We start from the raw sequence: 25,432 nt of genomic DNA on the forward strand, positions 1-25,432 counted from the left end.
GGTGACTTGGTGGCTCATGCCCACCCGGCATCCAAGGTGCAGTTGGGTGTGAACTGTTGTGTGCGAGCCATTGCATGTGAGCAGTTGCTTCAGTCTCGCAGATGCTGCCTGTACTGCCAACCCCGGGCTGGCCTTGCATCGCGAGGTACGTGAACTCGTTGGCTCCTTGCAGACCCAAGGCCCACCTAGACACTGAAGATGGAGCTGTTGTTCCCCCTAGGGGTGCTTACTGGTCGGCAGGCTCGTCAGTGCTCCCTAGTTTCCTGCCAGAGGCCTCTTAAGTGTCCCAGCACCTAGCCCAGGTGGTTCAGGAATACGTTTCAGACAGCATGACACCTAGCCCAGGTGCCCCAGGGTCACATTTGGGATGGTGTGACACCCAGTCCAGGTGGTTCAGGAATATGTTTGCGATGGCATGATGGCTCTGGCAGCCACTCAGAGGAGACATTTGTGCCCACAGTGAACATCTTCCTCATTGTCCACAACAAACACTCCCTGGCTCCTGCCCTGTGTGGCCCTGTCGATGGCTAAGATGAGGTTAGGATGGGATGTCCTGTGGGAGAGCAGAGCTTTGGAAGCGCAGGTGAGGCTGGGTCTGGTCCCAAGACATGAGGTGAAGCAGGCCCATGTTAGTCCATCCAAGTTGTAACAATCAGGATGCTGTGCTTATCTTCCAGAGCTAAGTGTTCCAGCACCCTTCTAGTGCGATTTGTTTGGGGGAGGGCTGAGTGATGGTGGAAACCAGGACAGGGCAGGGTTCTAGGCTGTGCTTGGGTGTGGCGTGTGTACCAGGGCCACGGCTTTATTCTCTACATGCTGTGTCCCCAAAGGGTTAAGATGATGTGTGGTTCAAACACTTTGAGGGACAGAATAGCAGGGACAGGGGTCTGGGGACCATGGTTTCAGGGGACATCTCGGTTAACTGGCATAACAAAGTTTATTAAGAAAATGGTCTGCATCCTGCTGTGGTGAGTGGCGTCTGGGGTCTTAGAAGCTAGCAAGTGGCCATCTAAGATGCATCAATTGGTCCCAGCCCACCTGGAGCGAAAGGGAATGAACACCGAAGACACAAGGGAAATATTAGCCCAGGAGACAGAAAGGGCCACATAAACCAGAGACTTCATCAGCCTGAGACTGGAAGAACTAGATGGTGCCCGGCTGCCACTGATGACTGCCCTGACAGGGAACACAGCAGAGAGTCCCTGATGGAGCAGGAGAAAAGTAGGGTGCAGAACTCAAATTCTAATAAAAAGACCAGACTTAATGGTTTGACTGAGACTGGAGGGACCCCGGAAGACATGGCGCCTGGACTCCGTTAGCCTAAAACTAAAACCATTCCCGAGGCCAGCTCTTCAGAAAAAGATTAGACTGGACTATGGAACATAAAATGATATTCATGAAGAGTGTGCTTCTTAGCTCAAGTAGATACAAGAGACTAAATGGGCAGCTCCTGTCGCAGGGGCGAGACAAGGAGGCAGAGAGGGTCAGGAGCTGGTTGAATGGACACGAGAAATCCGGGGTGGATAGAAGGAGTGTGCTGTCACAGTATCGGGAGAGCAACTAGGGTCACATAACAATGTATGTATAATTTTTTTGTATGACTTGTATGAATTGTAGACTTTTCATTTAAAGCACAGCAATAAAATAAAAACAAAAAAGAATAAAATATTATATATACTAAGAGAAAAAACAAAAGATGATGTGTGATTCTAGAAGGCTTATTGTAACATCATCTGGAAGCGTTGGCGCCCAGAGGTTCCGGGATGTCTTCAGTGCTGAGGAGGGGGCCCGATGCATTTCCTCCAGCCGCGTGGGGTCACTCGCAGGCATGCTGGGGTCTCCAGGGGTCTCAGGGTGCCTGGGTCCGGGAGCAGCTGAGGGTCCCCTGGCTGTGCTTGGCTGGGGCTGCAGGTCAGTTCCGTCCCGTGCAGCTGGTCGTCAGGGAGAAACCGGTCACAGGGAGTCACTTCCTTCTCTGTTCTTCTGACATTTTCTTGAGGATGTCCCTCACGTGGGTAGTGAGCACCTGAAACACTATACTCAGGCTCTTTTTAAATTTTTTGTTGTTTATTGTTGTTTCCTTGTGTGTTTGCTGTTCTTCATTCTCCTTTACTCCAGGTGGTTGGGACCAATTGATGCATCTTAGATGGCTGCCTGCAGGCTTTTAAGACCCCAGACGTCAGGCACTTTTTAAAGTCCCAGATCATTTAGATGTAGACGTGTGATTTCTGGGCCTCTTAAACATAGTGTTTGGGTGTAATTTTGAGCTGCTGGGGGTGAGGGTGGAGGTGTTAAAACAACCACTGAAATAGAGACTGGAATAATTTGGGAAAGAACATTAGTAACAGTATGAACTAGCTGATGGTGACTGAGACCCCTCAGTGCAAGGAGTGCTGGCCCTTGTGTGGTCTCATACTCTGGGGACACCTGAGGAAGGTGAGTGGGAGCAGGCTCCTGGGGCTGCTGGGTATGACCCCATCCACTGGCTGGACCATGGGAAGTTGAGCTGGACAGTTGAGGCCTGTCCATAGGATGCTCTTGGACATTAGGATGGTTTGGTGGTGTGAAGAGTCGGGTGCCTTGAAGGCAGAAGAAAGGAGGGATGTAGTATAGAATTGAGACTTGAAAGGCCGAGCCGGTTGGAGGGGCCTTAGCTGGGTTTTTAGTGTGGCGTTAAGAAGGGAGGGACGTTGGTGAGTTCACACTCCTGTGCCTGCAGCAGGTGAGAAGTGGGACAGACGGGGCTGATGGTGTCTGTGGCCGGGGCAGCTCCATATGCACCTTCCCCTGGAGCCAGGATGCTGGGGTTGCTGTGAAGCCCGGCCATTCTGGGGGCATCCACTCTGGGACAGTGTTCTCCAGGGATGGTGATGGTGCATGGCACACGGCTTCACGTATGTGGCTGCTTCCGGTGTGACTTGCTCTGATGTAAGGGGTGGTTTGCACTCACATGCCTGGGCTTTGCCTCGAGTCTACCGTGGGACTTGGTGGTCAGGTATTTATAGCCCAAGAGGAAGTTGCTCACCATTTCCTCCCCAGTCTGGTTGAGGTGGGGTGAGGAGATGGCAGGAGGGGCCCTTTCTCTTGTCATGCCACAGCGCTCAGAGCAGAGAACCTAGGGGCACTTGTACACCACGGGTCCAGTCTCACCTGTGCCCAGTGATGGTGGACGGGCAGGAAGGGCGGGTGGAGAGGGCTGCCTGGGCAGCAGGCCCTTGAGCTTGAGGAGAAGAAAAGGGGGGAATGGGCTCTCCAGACAGCGGGAGTAGCGCTTGCAAAGGCCCCAGGGTGGAGGGGACAGGTGCACGGGTCAGAGGGAGTGGGGCCAGTGTGGTTGGATCTGAGAGTGTGGTGTGAGTGAGAGAGAGTGTGTGTGTGTGTGTGTGTGTGTGTGTGGATGTGAGGGTGTGTGTGTGCATGGGTGGATGTAAGCGCGTGAATGCGTGTAAGTTTGAGTGCGTGGGTGTAAGTGTGCATGAATATGGGTATGTGTGAGTGCATGTGTGCATGTATATGAGTACATGAGTGCACGTGACTGTGGGTGTGCATGTGAGTGCATTTGTGAATGAACACAGGAGAGTGTGTGAGCATGAGTGTGGGGCTCTGCATGGATGTGTGCATAAGTGTATCTGATCAAGTGTGAGTACTTGTGGTTACATGAATACGTGTGAATGCAAGTGTGAGCGCATGAGAACGTGTGTATGAGTGTGTATGCATGCAGGTGCATGCCTGCCAGGTGAGGTCACAAGGTTATAGGGAGAGCGGGCAGGCCATGGAGGCTGTGCCCTCTGTTCCTGTGACACTGGGAGCACGTGGCTGGTGTTGGGGACACTAGGTTGGTCAGCGTGGGGATGGCCCGACTGTCCCTTAGGCCATGGTTACAGGACTTGGGGTGGATGGGAGCCTGGGCACAGGACAGGCTGGGCAGACCTGAGGCCTCAAGGGCACAGCTGGCCGTTACCCTGGGGCGCCTTGCTGGAGCAAGGGACCAGGACTGTGTGTGGCCCACCAGCTTCATTGCCAGGGACCGGCTTCGCTGGTCTCACCCTCGGCTGAGCTATTCTTCTGCTTCAGGTGTGCCGAGTCATGCTCTTCCTCGCCTCTGTGGGGACAGGCTTCTTAACGAGGCCATGGCTCCTTGGGGAGAGATGGGTAGGTACCTTGCTGTCTCCCAGGCCACCATGGAGCCAGGGCGCCTTCTGGTCTAATTCCCCAACTTCCCTACCTGGGCAGACCTGCGTGAGTCAAATGTCATCTCTGTCCCTGTCAGTTACTCTTTGTGCTTAGAACTCCCACAGGAGCCAGGTGGCCAGCATTTCAGCGCTGCATCCCACGGTGGGCAGTGCGACATGAGAGGGCAAGGTCGTGTCCAGGAAACTTTGATGCTCCAACCGGCCAAGAAGGCTGACCTTGCCCAGGTTAACCCTTCCCCGATCAGCTGGAGAATGCTAGGATGGTTTTGAGCCTTGGTTTCCTCGAGACACTCTGTGTTACATGGCCTCAGTTTCTCCTGTTCTGGAATGACTGAGGAGGCCCCCCACCCCCCACCCCCGGCTGCGTGGCAGAGCAGCACTGAGAGCCACTGGAGAAGAGCCTGAGTGGCTTGTGTCGGTGGGCGTGGCTTGTGGAGTAGTGGACGTGGTAGATCTAGGAGAGGGTGGGGAGTCCTGTCCAGTGTCGTTGGTTCTGTCTCAGGTGTCTGGGGCCTGAAATTCCCAGCACTGATTTGGACTTGAGGTGGGAGAGGTTTGGGCACAGGCATTGGGTTGAGAGAGAGCACAGCATTTCAAGGAGAAGGGGGCTTGGGGGAAGATGCAGCCCCCTGGGTCCATTCCAGGTGCAGATGAATGCCTGGCCCCAGATGCCAGCCTGTGCCGCCAATGGCACTGCCACCCAGGGTCCTGAGGGACCGCAGCTCCCAGAGGGGTGGCTGGCATCTGGCCAAGCCTCTCCCCGTGTTAGAAGAGAGCTGACCCTGCGTGCCTGAGCTCTTGAGGGGATGAAACGCAACAAAGGGCTTCTGTTGCCCAAAGCGAGGTGCCTTTATTTCACGTGAATCACCATGGTTACCTTGTGCGATCTCCTCTAAGATTAAGATTGGGATTTGATTGGGGAATGGTAGTGTTTGGGTGGTGGTGAGGTTGGGGTGTGTGTGTGTGTGTGTGTGTGTGTGTGTGTGTGTGTGTGTGTGTGTGTGTGTGTGTGTGTTCAAATCAAGGACACAGGTGCAGGGTTAAAGCCAAACCATAATGATTTATTGAGGGAGTGCAAGAGTCTCTCTTGATTTGGTAATTGTGTACTTAAGGGTTACTTGATACTGCTTTCAATCGATGGGTTGGAAATGAAAACAGTAAAAGCTGACTGGATCAGCCAGCGCGGGTGGATGGCAGATGCCCCAGTGATAGCTGTGGATACAGATCACAGTGCATTTCGGAGAGATGCTCGGGATGGTATCAGGGGAGCTGCTGCTGTGGGGCCTCAGGTCCAGCCCTCTGCCTTCACATCCCACTCCTCCGTTCAATAAGTATTGGACCCGGCTGTGGGGCAGATGCTGTTCTAAGCACTTCAAAATAAAACTGACACAGCTGCCCTTGTGGAGTTTGCCTTATTGTTGGGTGAGAAAGTATGTGAGTAGCTGGTGGCCCATGGGAAGGTGGTAAGTGCTGTGGAGAGGAGGTGTGTGGGGAGAGGGAGTGGCACACGGGGAGAGGGGGCTGGGCTGTTGTACACATGGGCTGGGCAAGGGAGCACGGGGCAGCTGCGCTTAGGGGGCCAATATCGGGGAATGGCCAGACATCAGGGGGCAAGTGAGGCAGAGGGCAGCAGCTGCTTCAGTGATGGTATTAAGACAGACACATAAAAAGGCACCTTTGAGATAGTCTGTGAATGCTGAATATGCTCTGGGCATTAGTTGATTTTGATTATGAACTAGATATTAGTTCATGTTGAACATGGACTTGGCATTAATTGATATCAAATATGGATTGGGCATTAATTTGGTATTGGTTATGAACTGGGCATTAGTTGATATTAGGGATTATTGTTAACTTTTTTAGTGTGACCATGGCTTGATAATTATGTTTTTAAAAGTTATTTTCAATTTGAGATGTAAAGTGAGGAATTGATTGTTGAAATGACACAGTATCTGAGATTTTGGTTAAAAAATAAAAAGTCTCTGTGGTGGTGGTGCTTGGTGTGTTGAGGAATGGCAGAGACCAGAGGTCAGAGGTGTATGTAGAGGTGAGGCAGTGCTGGGTGGGGGCCTTTGAGGCAGTGAGAGGAAAGCTTTTTCCTCAGTGGGTGAGCCATCGGAGGGCCGTGAGCCTTGGGGTAGAAAGGCCTGTGAGTCTCTGAAGGGGAACGGTGTGACTGGCGGGGGGAAGAGATGCTTGGGTTTGGAAGGATCTGACGGCAGGGTGGAAGAGTTTCCTGATAGGCTGGGTATGGGCCAGCAGAGAAGGAGAGGAGTTAGTGGGTGGCTCCAGATTTTAATATGGGCCCTGGAAACATCAGTTTGCTATGCACTGGGCTGGGGAGCCCATGGTGGGTGTGGGACTCGTACTGGGTGTACTGTGATGCAAAGGTACAGGTAGCCTTTGACTTATGACATATTTGAGTTGCAACGAACTGCACTTAACAACTGTCCTGTTTGTCCTTTGGTATGTGTTATCATTAGTAATATGTACTACATACAATTTTGTAGTATGTAATTTGCTGATACCATCATATCTGTAAGTTTATATGTAATGTTTCCAACCTCCAGAAACAAAGATCAGATTTATAAAAATACTGATAATAAAAGGCAATAATAATGAAAAAAAAATGAGGTAATTGACTTATGTTAGAACCAACTTAAAATGGAGTTGTGGGAACAGAACCCTGTATTAAGCCAGGGACAACCTGTAGTTGAGTGCCTCCCCTCTGAGAAGAATTGCCCTCAGCCCTTACGGGCCATGGCCTATGTGCCTTGTGGCCTCACGTAGAAAGAAGGGCACGGGGGACTTTGTGGTGGAAAACAGTTGTCCACATACATGGCCCATCTGTGGGCACGCCACACAGCCTTGATTGCTTCATGACCAGTCCTGAAACCAGGTGGAACCCTCCTCCAGATTTGTTTCCCTTTGACAAAATTGTGTTCACAATTCTGAGTTCTTTGCATTTCCATATGAATTTTAGAATCACTTGTCAATTTCTGTAAGAAAGCCTGATGGAAATTTTTTATTGGGATTGCATTGAATCTGTAGATGGGTTTAGGGGAGAACTGACCTCTCCCTGACTGATGAACAAGGTATCTCTATTTATTTAGGTTTTCTTTAGTTTACGTCACAGTGCTTTATTATGGTTACAGTTTATGCGTCTTGCACATGTTTTATTAAATTTATCTTCAAGTATTCCACATTTTTTATGCTAACGTAGACAGGTTTTTTTAAGCTCTGATTTTTAAGCTTCTAGTTTAGTTGCTACTGTGTAAACACGTTGTTATTAGTTGCCATTGAGTTGATTCCAACTCATGGCAAGCCCACCGGTGCTAGAATAGAACTGTTGGATAGGGTTTTCAAGGCTGTGACCTTTTGGAAGCTGATTACCAGTCCTGTCTTTCGAGGTGCCTCAGGGTGGATTTGAACTGCCAACCTTTCAGCTTGTAGTTGAGCACTTAATCGTTTGTGCCACCCAGGGACTCCTTGTATATAGACATATGGCTAGTTTTTGTTGACCCCCTGCAGCGTAGCGGGCACTGGGGAAGCACAGGGGACTTCGGCAGAGAGAGAGGCCTCGTTGTGGGAGGGTTGAGCACCAGGATACAGTCCATGGGGTTCCTACCCTGAATAAGGCCACGGACAGTGCAGAAAGGGCCTCTGCCAGGAGCCTGCCTTGCCTGCAGCCCTGTTGGGGCCACCGTTGGAGCCCAGAGGCCTTTTTGCAAAAGCTTCACTGGCTATTGCACGTTCTCCCTTACTTCTGCAGGTTCTCCTGTGAGAGTTTCTCACCGTCCATGAGCTGTGAATTATATGTGAACCAGTTTAAAAATAAAGGCTTCATATCAGAGCAGGCTCTTGAGAGTCATGTGAGTGAAAAAGATGACAGCATCGGTGATGGTGACAGTGCTTGGCAAATCACTCCTGCTTATTAGGTGCCTCAGAGCTGGACAGTTGCTGGGATGTCTTGGATTTGGCCAGTCACTGGGTTCAGCCTCTGCTTCTAGAGGCCTGGACACCTGACCCCACAAACTGGGGGCTGACCCTGACGCCACAAACTGAGGGCCAAGCCAACCCTGCCATCACAAACCAGGGGCTGACCCTGACCCCGACACTGCAAACCAGGAGCCAGCCCTAACCCTGGCCCTGACACTACAAACCAGGGACTGATGGCTGGGCTGACTTATGCCAGGGGTCTCCCACATGGCAGGTGAGGATTCTAACCCTGAACCACTAAAACTTCATTTTCGACGTGGCTGTCAAACCACCTTCATGCCTCTGTTGTTGGTGTGTGTTGGTTAGTGCAGTGTGGCATGTCCGAGATTGATAGAAGTCCATTTCCCTGCTCACCCACGTGAGGAAGGCCCTGGTTGAAACTGCAGAGTCCACTTGTGTGATCCCAGGGGCTGGAGATGGTCACAAGTACCGGCATGTCCCAGAGGCCTTCCTTGGAAACTCAGGGTGTCTTTCTTTGTCCCCCGTTTAGGCTGGTCAGCACGTTGACGTGGGTGCCGACAGACGCAGCTGCTGCCATGGCCAACTTGTAGGACCAGTGTCCCTGCGCCGGGAGCCAGGTGAGCAGGCCGTGTCCGAGTGCAGGCTCAGTCAGTTCCTCAGAGGCCAGTGGTGCCTCACAGAGGGGATGCAAGGTCACACACTGTGTCTGTGGGGGCCCTGCCTTGCCTTGGGGCCCATGAGCCTTCCAGGGCTGCTGCATTCTCACCCACCAATCCCTAGTGGTCACTACTGAACAAGTGGGCCTGTCCTGAGGGGTTGGGAGACAAGCGCAGAATCAAGGGGCTGAGCCGTGTTATCGGGGGCCTGTCCTCTGTGAGGAGTTGGGGGCAGGAGAGCACATCTACCTGGTGGCCTTCGCCCCGGGCGTTTCCAGGATTTCTCAATGTTGACCCAACTGTTAGACAATTTCCTTCATCTGCTGTTGGGAGCGGGGACAGAAGGGCCACAGAACTCACCCTGCAGGGACTTTGTAGGTTAGGATCAGGGCCCTGACCAGAGAAGAATACAGAACCTGGAAAAGAACTTGAGGGCAGTTTGGAACCTCCTGGCTCAGCTACTTTGTTTTACAGAGCAGCAAACTCAGATGTAGCTGGCAGGTGATGGGGGGTGGGGGTGAGTGTTGCCTTCATGTGGGGGTTTCATGTGCAGGGGCTTCATGTGCACTGGGGGGGTCCTTCATGTGTGTGGTATGGTCCCTGAGTGTAAGTCTTGCTAGCTGTGTGGTGTAGGAATCAGCTGCTCCCAGATGTGCCTGCTGCCCCAAGGGCCAAGCTGAGGGCAAAATACTACTGTATTGGGTCAGGTTTGTGCGATATAGCCTTTCTGCCTCTGAGAAGAAAATATGGGCTGGTCTTTGGTTGGTCAGGTAATCCTGATATTTGGAAAACATTTCCAGAGCATCCTCTTAACGAAAACAAACTTTGTCAGTGCTTCCTTAAGTACTTTTTAAATTGAGATACAATTTGCATACCATAAGCCATCCATTTAAAGTGTACAGTTCAGTGGTATTTTGTATATTCAAGAGTTGTGCAACCATCACCTCTGATTTCAGAACATCCTCATCACCCCAAAAGGGACCCCATACCCATTAGCAGTCGCTCCGCATCCCCTTCCCCCAGTCCCTGGCAACTGCTAATCTACTTTCTGTCTCTATGGATTTGCTTTTTCTGGACATTTCATGTAAATGGAATGGTATGATATATGGTCTTTTGTGTCTGGCTTCTTTCACTGAACATGTTTTTGAGGTTCATCTATGTTGTAGCATGTATCCATGCTCCATTCCTTTTTATGGCTGAGTAATACTCCATTGTATGGATGGACCACATTGTGTTTATCCATTCATCTGTGGATGGACACTTGGGTTGTTTCTACCTTTTGGCTGTTTGAATAGTGCTGCTGTGAACATTTGTATACACATTTCTGTGTGGACACTCATCTTCATTTCTCTTGGGTATATGCTTAGGAGTGGGATTCTGGGTCATATGGTAACTGTGTGTTGAATGGTTTGAGAAGTTGCCAGGCAGTTTCCAAAGCGGCTATACCATTTTTCATTCCCACCAGCAGTGTATGAAGTTCTAATTTCTCTACTCCCAGTGGTTTTTGAACAGGTAACTCAGAATTTGGATCCATATCTTAGAGATGCTTGAGGACCATCGGTGTTAAATTGTGTACATTATCTGGTGGTGGCTCCAGCATGCTGTCACTAGAGTTTGGGAGCATTAGGCATTAACAGAAGCGGAAGGAGGAGAAATGGGGGCTTGAATACAGCTCTCCTGTGGTCAGGTTCACCAGTGGGAAGGAACAATGCCATGTGCCCTCCCCCAGCTCCACGAGGTCAGCCTTCTATTCCTTGAAGCACAGAAGGGTCTTAACCAACTCGTCCAGCATCACTTGGCCAGGAGGTGGCAGAGCGTGGCTTCCAGTCCCACGGCCCTCCTGTCTCCAGAGCCCAAAGTCCTGTACGTGCAGAAGGTGGCATGTCTCCTGAGGGTACACTGAGGGGGCTGAGAAGAAACCCACATTCAAGGGGCATAATGTGGTCCATCCATACAATGGAGTATTACTCAGCCATAAAAAGGGTTGCAGCTTTTAGTGTAAAGTGTTTGTGGTGGGAGAGCTGCTTTGTCAAAATGTGGCCCCACGAGACATGATGATGGGGAGTTCTGGGCTTTCTCTTCCACTCCATTTTGGGGCATGCATAGACTTGAGAATAAATGTGATGAACACCATTGTTGTACTTGTTAGTTGCTGTCGAGTAGACTCCAATTCATGCTGACCCATGTGTGTCAGAGTAGAACGGCTCCATAGGGTTGGCAAGGCTGTGACCTTTTGGAAACAGATTACTGGGCCTTTCTTCCAAGATGCCTCTGAGTGGGTTCGAACCGCCAACCATTTGGCTAGTAGTTGAGCACTTAACTATTTGTACTACCCAGGCTACCTTATGACAACCACCGAACCAAAACCTAAACCCACTGCTGTCAAGTTGATTTTGACTCATAGTGACTCTATAGGTGATGACCACCAGTGGCTACTTACTTGTTTTACCGGGCTGCTTTTAGTCTGTCAGCCATTAAAGTCACATTCCAATGCCAGGAGGGACTTGAGGGGTGAGGGCAGTGAACAGAGAGGGTGGGCCTGGGCTTGGCTGTAAACATGATTTCTTTGGACAGTGGCATCTAAAAATTGGGGGCTTATATCTAGAGAAGGTCTATAGCGCCTGCAGCCCAGAGTGGCTGTCCAAGCCCTGCACCTGTGGCGACTGAGGGTGGCAGGGCAGCTGGTGCTCTTCTGCCTCTGCCTGGGCCTGTCTGACTCTAAGCACATGGCATGGGCAGCGAGAACTTAAAGGATGGGTGGATGGTGAATGGGCGATGGCTGGACAGACGGAACTTCATCCCTGTTGTTACAAGGCCAGGAGGGATGGCTCAGCCACAGCATCACCAGTGGCCAAGTGGTGCCTTGGGGTGGGAAGGGGAACCCAGAGGTCATTTCATCTCTCCTCAGGGCCCTCCCCTGGTGCATGAATCTGGAGATCTTCAAGTGACTGAAAGAGAAACAATGGTTTGTGAGCCATTATACCCCTTGGGCAGGTGGTGCATCCTGGTCCCAGGAGTCGAGTGTCCCTAGGTGGTTATGGAAGATAAATTGGGGTGGGGGCTGCTACTGGCGTGTCCACCACCCCCTTCCCAGTTTGAAGTGTGTGAAGGGTCCACGTGTGACACGTGTGTGTTTGCCCACACTATGCGTTGTGGTCTGCTCTGCCGGTGCCTTGTCCACCGCAGGTACACACTGCCTGTTAGCTGAGAGGCCAGCCCTGTGCTCGGTGCGAAGGGTCGAAAGGGGTGTGACTTACAGGAAAGCAGATTTTCCTGAAAGAGTTGTGCAGGCGCTCTTTCCTGGGGTATGGAGGCGTCATGGCAGGGGCCTGCTCACAGGAGCTCCCTGGAACAGCCTTTTTGACTATGGTTGGCAAGCCTCCCAGAGGTGGGTGACGTCGGTCATTGTTGGGGTGGGATCACTGTGAGTGCCCACTGGTTGGTGCACGTGGAGGGTGGCCCGGGGCCAGTGGTCATCCGGTGTTTGGGGTCTTTATGTGAGGACCTGATTCTGGGTTCCTGGGGCAGAGCAGACTTGCTATTGCCTGTTAGGGGTTTGTGGCACTTGGGATGAGGTTTTCTATTTGTTTTTGATTGTTATCTTTTCTGTTGACACTTGAAGCTGTTTTGGCTTATTTAACCTATGAGTTTTGGAAGTCCTTTTTTTCATCTGTCTAACAAATGTGCATCATCCTGCCTCCTCTGTGCCAGGCCTGGGCCCAGTGGGAATGGAGCACGCAATGGAGGTATCCCCATTCTCAGGGATGGGGGTCGGGGGCACACGGAGAGACGAGTAAATGCAGAAAGTGTCAGTGGTATAGGCGGGAAAGGGGAAGAGACTCCCAGAGGGGCAGGGGGGACTTACGTCCCTTTTCCCTTTGCACCTTTGCACGTGTGAGCTCAGTAGGAGGCTCTGGAGCCTCAGGCAAGCTTCCTCAGCAGAGGGGACAGGAGGTGCTGAGGCCTGAGGAGGGGTGTGAAATGGTAGTGGTAGCATCAGAATCTGTCTAACTTCAGGGGGTATAATGAGAATCAAGATCAGCCCAAGGTGGAGGTCAGACATACCTCCATTCTCCAGTCTTTTTACCAGTTCTGGCACCAGCCGTCCTCCCTGCAGCACTCTCTACTTTTCTTCTGAGTTCGATAATTCGTTGCAATGGCCACACTGAACTCACAGACTGTACTTACAGTGAAGTGGTTTATTAAGGAAGTAATAAGGTACAGCTCGGGATCAGGATCAGGAAACATGCAGGCAAAGTCTGGAAGGCTCCTCCAAAGAGGAGAACACGTCCCTCCCTCCCTTCAGTATAAGACAAGCTGTCTTAGCTCCTCCACCATGCAAGCAAGCAGGCCCATCTCTCTCAGCTACACACGCCCCTACTCAGCTGTGCAGGCCTCCTCTAGGCCCCCTCAGGACAGGCCTCCTTCCATCCGCGTCTCTGCTGCTAACTGACCCAGCTCATAGCCAGTGTAGCAGTTTTGTTCATCTCTCTTAGCTGCATTCCTAGCAGCGGGTTTCTACTATCACCACTGACTTTGCCACAGGGCCCCTGCCAGGCCTCACTGTCTTCAGTGTTGCAGCCCTTGACCCGTGTTACAGCCCTTTTAGGAGGTTCTTCACCTCCTCTCTCTGCTTCTTCTCTCTTCTTGCCTCTCTAGCCTTTTCTCCTTTCCTTCTTTCTCGAGTTGGCTGCGTATAGAAGCAAACTTCTGGACATTTTCAAGGCATTGGACTCACTTAATTTGCATAATTATATTGACCAATCCCTGCAAGGTATGTAAAATAGACCAGTCACAGGGCAGGCTGCAGCCCAGGGCCAGACAAAAAGTATCAAACCTCAAGTTGTTTACAGCTTGCCCAGGATATGTCAGTCAACCTGGACAAAAGTAACAAACACTTCAGTAGAAAACTAGGGCAAAGGTAGCTCCTCAGGGTTTGGGGGAAATCTCTCAAGCTGTTTTTCCAAAGAACCACAGCAAAAACCCATGGAAAGGAACTCAGTTCACCACAAGGAGTGAGTTTTGTGGGGGGAGTCCGTGGGGGAGGTTGGAGATAGGCTCAGAGTGCCCAGAGAGCTACGAGACCAGGTGAGAGCTTGGCCTCTACCTTGAGTGCCATGTCTGCAGAAGGCCCTAGAGTTCATACCTGTCTTGCGGGTTCAGCTTCCCAAAAACACTGCATGTGTAGCCGTCCATACTGGGGGGCCCCAGGGGGAATACCGCCTACAAGGTGCAGAGGGTGGAAGCAGGTGTCTGTCCATTGGCCACACTGTCCAGGACATGCTGGGAGGGAGGACTCTGGTGGGAACTGTTCCTCAGGCCTGTGGCTGCTTTGCGGCAGAGGACCCTGGCACGCTGGCTCTGACCCTTGGGGGTACCTCGGCGGAGGAGCTGGGTGGGTCTCCAGCTACAGCCAGCACACTGCTGGGCGCCAACTCCTACTCGTCCCTCCAGGCCTTCTGCAATCTTCTGTGCAGAGCCTCCTGCCATTTGCAGCCATCGGCCCTGCGCTCGGATGGGGTCAAGCGAGTACCGCCCTCAAAGGGTTAAGCACGGCTTGTTCTGTGATATGACACCCTCAGGCACTGTAGATGGCAGGCAAATGGCTGCTTTTGTACGCTATGGGGCTTGCAGCCCAGGAGCCAGCTTGGGGACATAGAGGCTGGTCCCCTTCTGTTGGGAGGAGAATGCAGCTGGCTATTCCTGACAGGTCATAGTCCGCCAGAGAGACCCCTGATTACCCTTTATTTGTGGGATCTTAATGCTCCTCGTACTCCCCTTCCCTGTGGTCACCTCTACTCTGTGCACAGCAGTGTCTGCTTCCAGGGTTGGGGGTCCGGTGGCAGTGCTGGTGTGAGCCCACCCGAGATGGAGAAGCAGGGCGGCTCCTAATCTCCACCGTGAGCCATGGGAAAGCTGGCAATGGCCTTAAAGACACTTGCTCACTGCTTGTCTCCCCATTCACATGTGGTCAGGCAGGTCACTCTCCCCTGGTCTGGTATAGGGCCTTGGGTCTCTGACTGGAGGTGAAGGACAGGCTTCTCAGTGCTGGGGTGCTGGGGAACACTTTGGGAGTCGGGGACGGGGCTGCATGTGGGGGTGGGGGGTTCCAGGTGCAGAGATGGAGTCAGAGTGTGCCTTCTGTTTGCAGAGGTTTCTAGGCCATGCCAAAGGAAAATGAAAACCGATCCCTGTACCATATCTCGACGGGCTGTGCCTTCCCTAGTCCTAAAATGCCTCTTAAGCTTTCTCTTCCAGGTAACTGTAGCAAGGAGGTTGAAGTGTGGGGGTGGTGGGTGTCCCGGACCTGACCCTGCCTGCCTGGTAGTGATTGAGCAGCTTGGCCCCGCTGGAGGGTTGGGGTCCTTCAGCATGCGTTTTGCAGGGGCAGCGGCCCCCTTGTTTTCTAGAGTAGCTCTGGGTACCGAAAAGAACTTTGTTCCCATGTGAAGTGTCAAAATGGGATGTCTAAGCCAGTGGCTCCTCTTTGCAGAGTTTTTAGATGTGATGTACATTGAGAAATTTGAAGAACCTTGAATTTTTATCTTAAAAATGTTGATGGCTACTACTTGATTATGCCATAGTTTCCGTGACAGTTTGCTGTTTGGGGTAATTTTGTTGACTATATCCAAAAAAGCATCATTTGGGAAGCAGCATTTAAAAGTCCTTGAGCAGATCAGACAGCACTCCCACCCCTGCTCCTGCTGTCCAGCCTACCCCCCACCTCCCGCCATAGCCCAGTGGTACTGACCGCACTCATCTGATGGGCGGCTCGAATCCTACGTAGGCAGGGGTCCTGAGACTGGCACTCAGTGTTGGGCACTGTGTGCCTGGCCACATTGAGGTAGTAACAGGCAGCTGTAAGGCCCGTAACCTTCTCCACCTCCCTTTGCCACTGGTGTCTGAACAAGCTTCTGTATGTGCCTGAGCCTCCCTCGTGTCCATCCTGGAATCAGGAGAGCTGACAGGGCTGTGTCACTGAGGCTCAGAGCAAAGTCCAGCATAGGGCCCTGTGACCCGCAGGATTCCATCAGATCATGTGTGTCTTCTGGGTATGGTCTCTACCTGGTCCACAGCTCTCTGGCCTCTTCTGTCCTTGAGGACCTTGCTAAAGGTCAAGCCCATCCCCACTCATGGGGTGGCCAGGGTGCTGTGTGAGCCGCCCTCTGGCCACAGATACTGAGGAATGAGCCAGGGTGCATGGTGGGGGAGCTGTGAGGTGTGACAGGCCTCCTTCCACGCTTTCCTTCAAAATGACCTGATTCAGTTCCATTCAAAAGTAGTTCTTAAAAGTTGATGTTTTCATCTACTATTCTGGGGGGTGCGTTTTGATATGTCTGGTATATTTCTGCCTCTTCTCCTTTTCTGCTCCTGTTTCTTCCTCTGTCTTCCATCTCCGCAAGCCAAGTTCCACTCCTGGGCCCAGCTCTCAACAAGCATTTCTAGAGTCTTTCTTTGCCCCCCTGGGGGGAGAAAAAACCAAACCCATTGCTGTCAGGTCAATTCTGACTCTTAGAGACCCTATAGGACAGAGTAGAACTGCTTCTTAGGGTTTCTAAGGAGTGGCTGGTAGATTTAAACTGCTGACCTTTTGGTTAGCAGCTGAGCTCTTAACCCTTGTGCTACCAGGGCTCCCCTAGATGCCCCTTTTTTGAAACATCTATGCAGTCAATTCTGCTGTAACACTTGTTTTGGAAAAGCACGTTTGTTCCTGTGCTGTTGTTATATCAGGAACAATTTGAGCAGGACACAGATGGCCTTGAGTGCTCGGGGTGGGCTCTCACTTTCCCTAGAAGCCGGTGAGGTTTGGAGGTGGTTGTGTCCTGCTCTTGTGCATGAATAGTACCTGTCACTTGTGTAAAAGCAAACACTAAAAACAACTCACAAAGGCCTTTCTGGACACACAGTGCAGTGTGCAGAGGGAGTCTGTCAGAGTGGCTTGGTGGAGCAGCAGCTCGGGACCAGCCTGGCCCTTAGCCCACTGAGACCTTGTCCCTCCTTGAAACAGAGTCACATGTGCCACCCCAAGGGGGGTTATGGAGTTATGAGAAGACACACACGCCACCTTCAGCTTGGGGGAGGTGTATGTGGGTGTGTACGTGGTGGTTCATTCACACAGACCAGTACATGCTTATGTTACATGCCAGTACATGCTAATGGTATGTTACATGGCAGTATGTGCCAGGGTTACACACTTGTACATGCTGGTACACTTCAGTGTTATACACTGGTATGTGCCAGTATATACCAGTGCATGCCAACGTTACACACCAGTACACGCTTATATGCCCCGCCCTAGACCATTAGGTGCAAAGACTCACTGGTGTCCCCGGTCTGAGGCCTTTAAATCAGGGGAGCTCTCAGGTGGCTGCTGGGCCCAGATCCTCTTGGTGGTGTGTGTGGGTGAGCATGGAGGTCCTTGAGTGGTCCTCACAGGGCTCACCGCAGCCCCCTCCTTGAAGCCTGAGCTGCTTAGGGGCTTAGCCATGCTTGTCTTTTGGCTGCTTCCAGACTTCTGGTTGTTCCTCTGTCTGTGAGGTCACCCCACATACACGTGCTTTCCTGTAAGTAGGAAAGAGGGCATTCTTACAAAAGCCTTTCCCTCATTGGGAATCACACACTTGGGGAAGCTTGTTTTCAGAATTGGAGGTTGAACGCAGCAGCACTTGCTGAGCCCATATTGTTTGTCAGCACTGGAAAGGAGGATGAGAGAGAGGTCTCTGCTGTTGAGGGCTCAGCACAGAGCAGAGAGGCTGGTGCTCATGGAGGGCATGTGCCAGGCACTAGCCTGGTAGCTACATGTGTGACATGTCCCTACCTCAGGACTGGAGGGGCTGACTCTGCAGCCTGGTGGCCACTTGGAAGGTTGACAGCCCAGGGGGATGAGCAGGTGGGGAATAGTTTGTGACACAGTGGGTTTAAGCTGTGCAGATGTGTGACAGTGAAGGTGTCCCTTCCTGAGCCCCTCCAAAGACTACTGGTCCTTTCATGTTCCTGGCCATACCTGTCAGAGAGGACCATCCCCCTTCACCCTCCTCCTCTTCTTTCTCGTCCTCCCCTCCTCTTTCTTCTCCTCCCGATCTTCTCCTTCCTCCTCACTGGCCTGGCTCCATGAAGCCAGCAGCTAGAACCACTGCCACACGTCCTGCCCACAACTTGTTCTTTCATTTAATTCTCATTCTAGCAGATGATCTGTTTCACCTATCTTTGTTTTTTATCTTTGCTTTCTTTGAGTGCAAGACTGATCCGTGGTCATTGTTAAAAAATAATTTAAATGATATGGAATGCGTAATTCAAAAAGTGGAAGTTTCTTATAATCCACTCTTCAGAGATGACTACTATGGTTTTTAGGGGAAATTTCTTTACCTTTTCTCCCTATAGATTATATATTGTTAGTTGCTGTCTAGTCACCCCCGATGGCAACCTCATGCACAATGAAATGAAAAGCTGCCTGGTCCTGTGCCATCCCCCATGATCGCTTGCAGATTGGACCATTGTGATCCATAGGCTTTTCATGGGCTGATTTTTGGAAGTAGATCGCCAGGCCTTTCTTCTGAGGCAAGTCTAAGTAGACTTGAATTTGCAGCCTTTCAGTTAGCAGCTGAGCACATTCACTGTTTACACCACCCAGGGGCTCTTAGAATGTATGTAAGTGTTTTTAAGTCAGAGCGCCTGGACCTCCCAGGCCCACCGTCAGTAGTATGTGGCTTGGCCCAGCTCTGTCTCTACTTGGTGCCACATTTTTGTCCTCTCATGTCTAGTTGTGGTGGCTGATTGTTTGATCAGCTCTCTGTGTCCCAAATTAAATCGCATTGTTTAAAGCTCAGAGGAAGGCGAGCATTTGGGCTGTGAGTTCTTTTTGGCACAGCCGCCACGGCCGCCGAGTCCTGCTACCTTGTCCTCAGTGTGTCGGGAGGAAGGTCCGCGAGCTGGTTGAGGTTCTGGAGTAGATGGGGGCTGTGTGCCCGCCAGGCAAGGCCTGCAGGTACTGGAACAGGCACCATATTTTTTTTGCACATAATGCACCCGTACATATAACCTGAGGAAATTGGCATAGTGTACTTACGAAAATAACGTGCCTGAGGGAGGGTTATGTGGCTGGCAAAAAACTTAACAATGTGCACATTATTTGCGTAAAAATACAGTAGCTCTTCACTCCCTGCCCCATCTCCAAGGGCTGCCACGCTGGTCTGTGCAGCTCCTGGTGGCAGGGCTGGTCTCTCTGACCCCATGGTGGGCACAAAGCCCTCACAGAGTCCCGGCTCCTGGCCATGCCTCCAGCCCGCACCCCAGTGAGCCACAGAGCTGGGTGCACAGTGGGAGTAGCGTGTTTATTGCACCCCCCCACACACACACACCCCACCCCCCATCCCCGCTGTCCACTCAGACTGGACTTTCCCTGCGTCGGGAGCGGATTCCAGGGGCATGGAGGCAGTGGCCAGCGTCCCCCAGGCAGAGGGCCAGGTTCCAGGCAGGCCACAGGGTGCTGTGGATGGACTTGAGGCAATGACGATGTAACTAAACTGTGCTTGGGTTTAGGAAGCTTGTCTGGTAGCAGCGGGCGTTACAGAAGCTTCCGGAGATAGGAACATCCTCATCCTCACACGGAGACTGAGGAAGTGGGGAAGCTCCGCCCATTGAAGAAACATTATTAGAGCATTAGAGCAGGCGGGGCATGCAGCTCCAACTCCTGTGCCAGGGCTCACAGGCCTTCTTTCTTGCTTATGGGAGTAGCTGCTCCTACAGTCAGGGGAGACAGCAGGGGTGCTCGATGCCTCCTCTGCGTCCCCATGTGGGATCATGTTGGGCTCAGCACTTCTCCCTAGCTTTGTCCTGTCCACATCGCAGTCCAAGTCAAGTCCATCTTCCCAGTTGTTCAGGCAAAACAAGTGAACAAACAGACCCTCTCTTGTGTGCTGGCTGGAGCTTCACAGTTCACCCTGATTTCCATTCTCCCCTTGTGCTGTGCTTCCGCGATGCAGGACCCTCTTCACTGCTCTTCACCCTCCCCTGTCCATCACTCCCCCCCGCTCTGACACCTCGAAAGTACTCATACCTCTGGGCTTTCACTGGTGCCCTAAACCATCCCAGCATGCAGCAGGTGCTCAGCAGGCCGTTGTAGGGCAAGTCTGTGGCTGAGAAGTGGCCTTGGGTTTGTTCTTCAGAGTATCAGCTCTGCTGCTTTTGCTAAGTGACCTAACCTGTTCGTTGGAGCCGATTCTCCTCTTTGAGACAGGAGCTCCATTAGTAGTGTTAGTGCTAATTAGTGTTCAACAGTCGTGTCGTGTAAATAATATTGGCAAGCACATCTCTGGGGCTGGCTCTGTGACTGCCATCATTTATTAATCTTTTTTTAATTATCAAGAGACATCTATTGGCCTGTGCTGAGCCCCCTGGGCCCTGTTTAAAATTTGAGCTCCTGCCGCAGCATACTGCCTTCCACACAGTTGTCTTGGGACATACGTCTGCTGGAGGTTCTCAACAGCTGGACAGTGCGTTTTACTAAAACACAGTGGCTTTGGTGGGCGTCACGGACGTTTTGTGTCCTGCCCAAAGACTGCTGGCTGTCAGCTTCCAAGGACTGGGGTGGAGCCTGTCTTTCTGGGTTTTCCTCCTGCTGGTGGCCTCTGTGCAGAGCTGTCCTGGGCCTCTGTGGGGCCCTTCTTGGAGCTGCTGGTCTGGGCCGTGTGGGCGGGGGCTGAGTCAGGGTACTTGGAGAGAGAGAAGCAAAGGGGTAGGCCTAAATGTGTCTGGCCCCCCGCTCCTACTTAGCAGCCCCTTGGCTCCTGGCGGCCTTGGTGCCCTCGTCTCTAGAACGGGCACAATGCTGTGAGAACTCTTGCTGTGCCTGCCGCGCTCAGGCAGGGACCTCGAGGTGGTGGTTCCTGACAAGATTCTTCCTGCACCCGCAGCACCCAGGCAGGGGCCTCGAGGTGATGGTTCCTGACAAGATTCTTCCTGCACCCACAGCACCCAGGCAGGGCCCTCGAGGTGGTGGTTTCTGAAAAGATTCTCCCTGCACCCAAGCACCCAGGCAGGAGCCTCGAGGTGGTGGTTCCTGACAAGATTCTCCCTGCACCCCCAGCATGCAGGCAGGAGCCTCGAGGTGGTGGTTCCTGACAGGGCTGGGTTGTTCCTGCTCTTGGAGCTGCTTGTCCTGTGCCCTCTTCACTCACCAGGAATTCTGAAACAGGTTCCAGTTGGCCAGTTGGGGTTGTCCAGCCTGTTCACCTGCTTTTTATGAAGCCTCTGAGCACGTAACCTCATCACTTCCTGCAGAAGTTACTTTTCACACATCAATCCCCGAGGCTGGTTTTCCCTGACAGCCTGCTTGTCTGCTGCCCTGCTTGCCCCTGCTCTGCATCCCTGTCCTTGCTCTGTACCCTGGGCCCTGTTCTGCTCTCTGCTCGCACTCTGGTCCCTGCCTGTGCCCTAGTCTCTTCTCTGTTCCCACCCTGCTCTGCCCCGTGGTCCCTGCTCATGCCTGCCATTGCCATGGCCTCCAGCCCCTTGGGATGGGTTGCCCGACCTTCCTGCCATGAGGAGGGAGGAGCCTCCCGCCATCAGCACTGCCCTTTCCAGGAGCCACATGCTCTGTCACCACAGGGATTGAGGCAAATACAGGCCTCATGTGGCTCCCGTCAACAGCGCATTGCAGCAGTGCATTGCTGTGGAGGGCCCTGGGGGCTGGTTCGGGGGGCCAGGCGGGTGCAGAGTGGGGGCTGCCTCCCAGGGCTGCTCCCCCACACAGTCCTACCCTGACCAGTTGTCCTTGTCCATCATAGAGGGTACAGGCCCCTGGGAGCGGGCAGGCAGGAGCTGGAGGTGGCCATCATCCTGTATCCTGGGGGTGGCAGAGCACCAAGTCTCTGCTTGTCATAAACTCCCTGATTTTGTGCCATGGCAGCACTTGCTCACAGCCTCTTGATCCCTTCTGTTGGAGAGTCTGGTGGGGGGGACAGGCTCCCTGTAGGGTATCAGAGGCAGCACAGCAAGGCATAGGTGGGTGATTTTACTGTGGGCTCTCCGTGTGTGCAGGAACAGTTGGGAGGCTTCATGAAGGACCTGGAGTTTGGATGGACATCACAGACCTTTACCGAACAAAGCTAAGGGTGTGTGAGGCTGGAGGCTGAATTGGGGGTGGGGGAGGAGAGTATCCCTGGCAGAGCAGAGGCAGAGTAAGCGGCATGGGGCAGCTCCTGCTCTTCCCTCCTCTTCTGCCCAGACTCCTCCCCCTAGCCAGGGCCTAGGACTGTGTCACTCATAGTCCATGGTGGCCACGAAACAGCTTCTCCTAGTTTGCCAAATTGAGCCCGTCCTCTTGTTTGGGAGAGTCCCGTCCGTAGGGTGGGCAGGTGGGCAGGCGACCAGCACTCGAGGCAGTGACGTGTCTACCGTCCTTAACCCGAAAACGCCAGTACTGGCTCTCCACCGACCCTTGTCCTGGCCCTGCAGTCTCACTGGACAGATGGGCATCAAAAACCAGAATCAAGTCAGTCATGTTTTATAGTGAAGGATGTTGGAGAGGCAGCAGGAACCATAGACAAGAGAGCCGAGAGGGACCTTGGAGCTCTCTCCCTCCTTGGGCCGAGGGAGGTGGGCAGCAGCTCTGTTCTTCGGGCTGGCAGGAGGCCAAGGGTGGTCCAAGTCTGGACCCTACAAGGGGCTCGGGCAGTGGAGACCACATCCAGCAGAGTTGGGCCATCCAGCTTCTGGCTGCTGCGTGTCTCCATCAAGCTTGTGGGCCAGGCCATGTCAGGGCTCCCTGCCTCCTGCCATGGAAATGTGTGTCGGGTGGCCTGTGGATGGGCCGCATGCTTGGGAGTCCTTAAGGTACCCATCGGACCCCCTGCAAGCCCAGCACCCTCAGACTGGGCTGCCCTTCCTCGGTGTCCGTAGCGTGAGTCTATGAATGCACACATCAGCAGGGCCTGTGCTATCGCCCACTTCTGACTCAGCTCAGGAGAGTGTCCCATGCAGTGCGGGGCCCCTTGTCACCCTGGGACCGGCCCCCAGGGCAGTGAGGCACGTGACCTGCTTGCACATTCAGAACCAGGGCTTCTTGTGGCGCCTGGTCCCAGACGGGCAATAGTGCATCTGTGCGATGGGTGGCCCTCATCCGGCTCCATGCCCTGTCCTGTGTGCGGACTTGTCTGCACCTGGTCTGTGGACAACTGTCTTCCTGTGGGGGGTCTTCTGTGACCCTAGCAGTTTACTCTGTGTTGTCTCTCCACAAACTCTTCCACGGTCCTCTGGACCCTCGCTTTGTGGCCCTGTCCTATGTGTGTCCCTCCACAGTGGCCTCTTAAAGAACCTGTTGTGGAATGCCCGCAGCGTCTGAGACAGAAACTGCTGTCATCCCGTCTCAGTGAGGGTTAACAGCACTTCAGCCTGTTGTCTGGAACCGGTTTAGACTGGTTTTCTGGAAAGTGCTTTGTCTCTCAGATGGAATCCTGGGAAGGGTCATGTGGAGCCCAGTGATGTCACGGGATCAAAAGCTGACTCAGCGCTTTTTTTTCTTTTCTTTCTTCTTTAAATCAAGATGTGCATGCTCTGTAGGTATAGGGCAGGGGCGTGGTGCTGTGCCAGGCTCAGCCCTAGCCAGGGTTTACCTCACTGGCAAACACAGGGTTAAATGTGCCCCCAGGTGAGTGGGAGTGAGGACACTGCCCTTCCCTGAAGGGGACAAGACAGTGTCACCTGGGTGTCACCCATGCATGGGGCCTGTGCCCAGGAGTGAACTCTGGCCCTGGGCAGTGTGGCCATCCTGACCCTGGAACTGAGCACAGGTGCCTGTAGCCCCATGGGCAGGTGTACAAACCTGGGTTAGTGTCCTCCTTTTGCTTGAGTGTGGAGTGCAGAGAACCTGCCCCTCTGTGCCCACCTCAGCCCACAGGTCTCTGGCCCTGGTGGGGTGTCCGTAGCTTGGCACCCTTGTTGTGGAGGCTGGGTCCCTGTCCTTGCCCCAGCCTCCGGAGACAGCGGAAATGGTCCTGTGGGCCCTTGCCGTGTCCTTCCTTCTGCCGTTGCCCTGTATGGGGAAACACACTCACTCATACTTTGGGACATTCCCAAGGAGTGGGACTCCCTCCATGAGGCCAACGTGCTGTCTTTCCCCCACAGTTCAGAATGACTGAGGAGGCATGCCGGACCCGAGGCCAGAAGCGGGCGCCTGAGCGAGACCCAGCCAAGGACGATGCCGACGGCAAGAGAATGAAGATGGACAGAGGTCTGGTGGCCTCGGACTTGACGACAGGGACCGACACGACAGTGCGGGCCGAGTCAGGCACTGTCCCGGGCCCAGGGCTGCCCAGAGCAGGCGAGACAGGGAGAGCAGGCGAAGGGCAGGTGGCTGACGGGCCCGTGGACATGCGCACCTCACAGAGGTGAGTGGGCTTGGGGTGGAGTCACAGCCATGCGGAAGGTTGTGACGGAGCAGGCGGAGATGGAAGTGACCATGGGCCAGAGGTGAGGGACACAGGCGGGTGATGGGCCCATGGACATGTGTACCTTGTAGAGGTGAATGGACGCGGGGTGGAGGTGTTTGGCCAGGTGGGGTGGGCTCCAGCCCTGGCACTGCCCCACCACCCCTGACCAGCCATCTCAGCCAAAAGGACCCCCATGGGCCTCCGTGTTCCCATTCATGGCTGGGGAGGACCCTGGAGGATGAGGAAGTACACCTGCACTGGCTCCCTCTGCCGACAGCAGCTCTTTGGTATACAAGTACGGACATTCAGCCAAACTCATGCTTTTGGTCTTGAAGGAAAACTTGGGTGTCAGTAGAAACTAGTTTTTCATTGGGTCATGTCATGCCTCCTGATTTTTCAGAATTGAGAGTGGGGAGCTAGGGATGCTCCACTGGGGACAGGGATGGGAACAGGGTGAGGATGCCTGTCCAGGACACCTTCAATATGTATGTATTGGGGTGGGGGGGGATTTCCAACTGCTTTCGCCCCCGACCCCCAGGTGCATTAGGCAGGGCTGCCACTCCCTCCACCCGATGTCTCCATGCCCTCTCCTGGCCTTTCCGCAGTTGGTACTGATTATTCAGGAGTGACTTCTATGATAATCCTCATTTTTGAGGCTCTTAAGGTAAAACTTTGAAAGAAATAAGACTCAGTCCACTACCTCGTTTCTTTGCTCAAAAACCTTTTTCCTGTCTGCCTGTGAAGAAGAATTCAGACCTGGAAACTGCTCTCATAGAGCAGCCAGGAACCTCTTCGACCTCTCTTCACCTTGGAGTGCTGGTGGGAGCCATGCCCCCAGAACTTCCACGTCCGGCATGCCAGGGCCTACTCAGGGCTTCCCTCTGGCCTCATCACTCTGAAAAGCGGAGGTGAGAGCTCCTTCTCTTGCCGCAGCCAGGATTCCTTCTCCGCAAAGGGCTTGCCCCTCTGCTGTCTGTGGCCAGGGTGGCTGCTGCTGGAAGCTGGCACCTTCTCACTTCCCTGTGGAGTGGGATGGACCCTCTGAGGGTCCTGATTTGCAGTTTCGTGTTAAATCTCTTTTGGAACCAGACTACTAGAATTGTAAGGACTTCAGACATCGCCTGGTCTGGTGTCTCACAACTTTGTACATTTTTAAGATAACTTTGTAAATTCTAACGTCCTTGAGATAAATGAG

General features: G+C 53.0%; 1 protein-coding gene across 1 annotated transcript in view; it reads left to right on the forward strand.

Annotated features, from left to right (window-relative positions):
• GATAD2A (GATA zinc finger domain containing 2A) overlaps window positions 1-25,432 on the forward strand; it is an 82,928-nt gene that overhangs the window by 30,984 nt on the left and 26,512 nt on the right. Inside the window, exons 2-3 of the mRNA XM_004384364.2 lie at window positions 8,683-8,770; window positions 23,933-24,195. Coding sequence (XP_004384421.1) covers window positions 23,939-24,195 — 257 coding nt within the window. The 5' untranslated portion in view covers window positions 8,683-8,770; window positions 23,933-23,938. The remainder of the gene's footprint in view (window positions 1-8,682; window positions 8,771-23,932; window positions 24,196-25,432) is intronic.

This window comes from Trichechus manatus, unplaced genomic scaffold, assembly GCF_000243295.1.
Source record: "Trichechus manatus latirostris isolate Lorelei unplaced genomic scaffold, TriManLat1.0 scaffold00122, whole genome shotgun sequence".
NCBI lineage: Eukaryota > Metazoa > Chordata > Mammalia > Sirenia > Trichechidae > Trichechus > Trichechus manatus.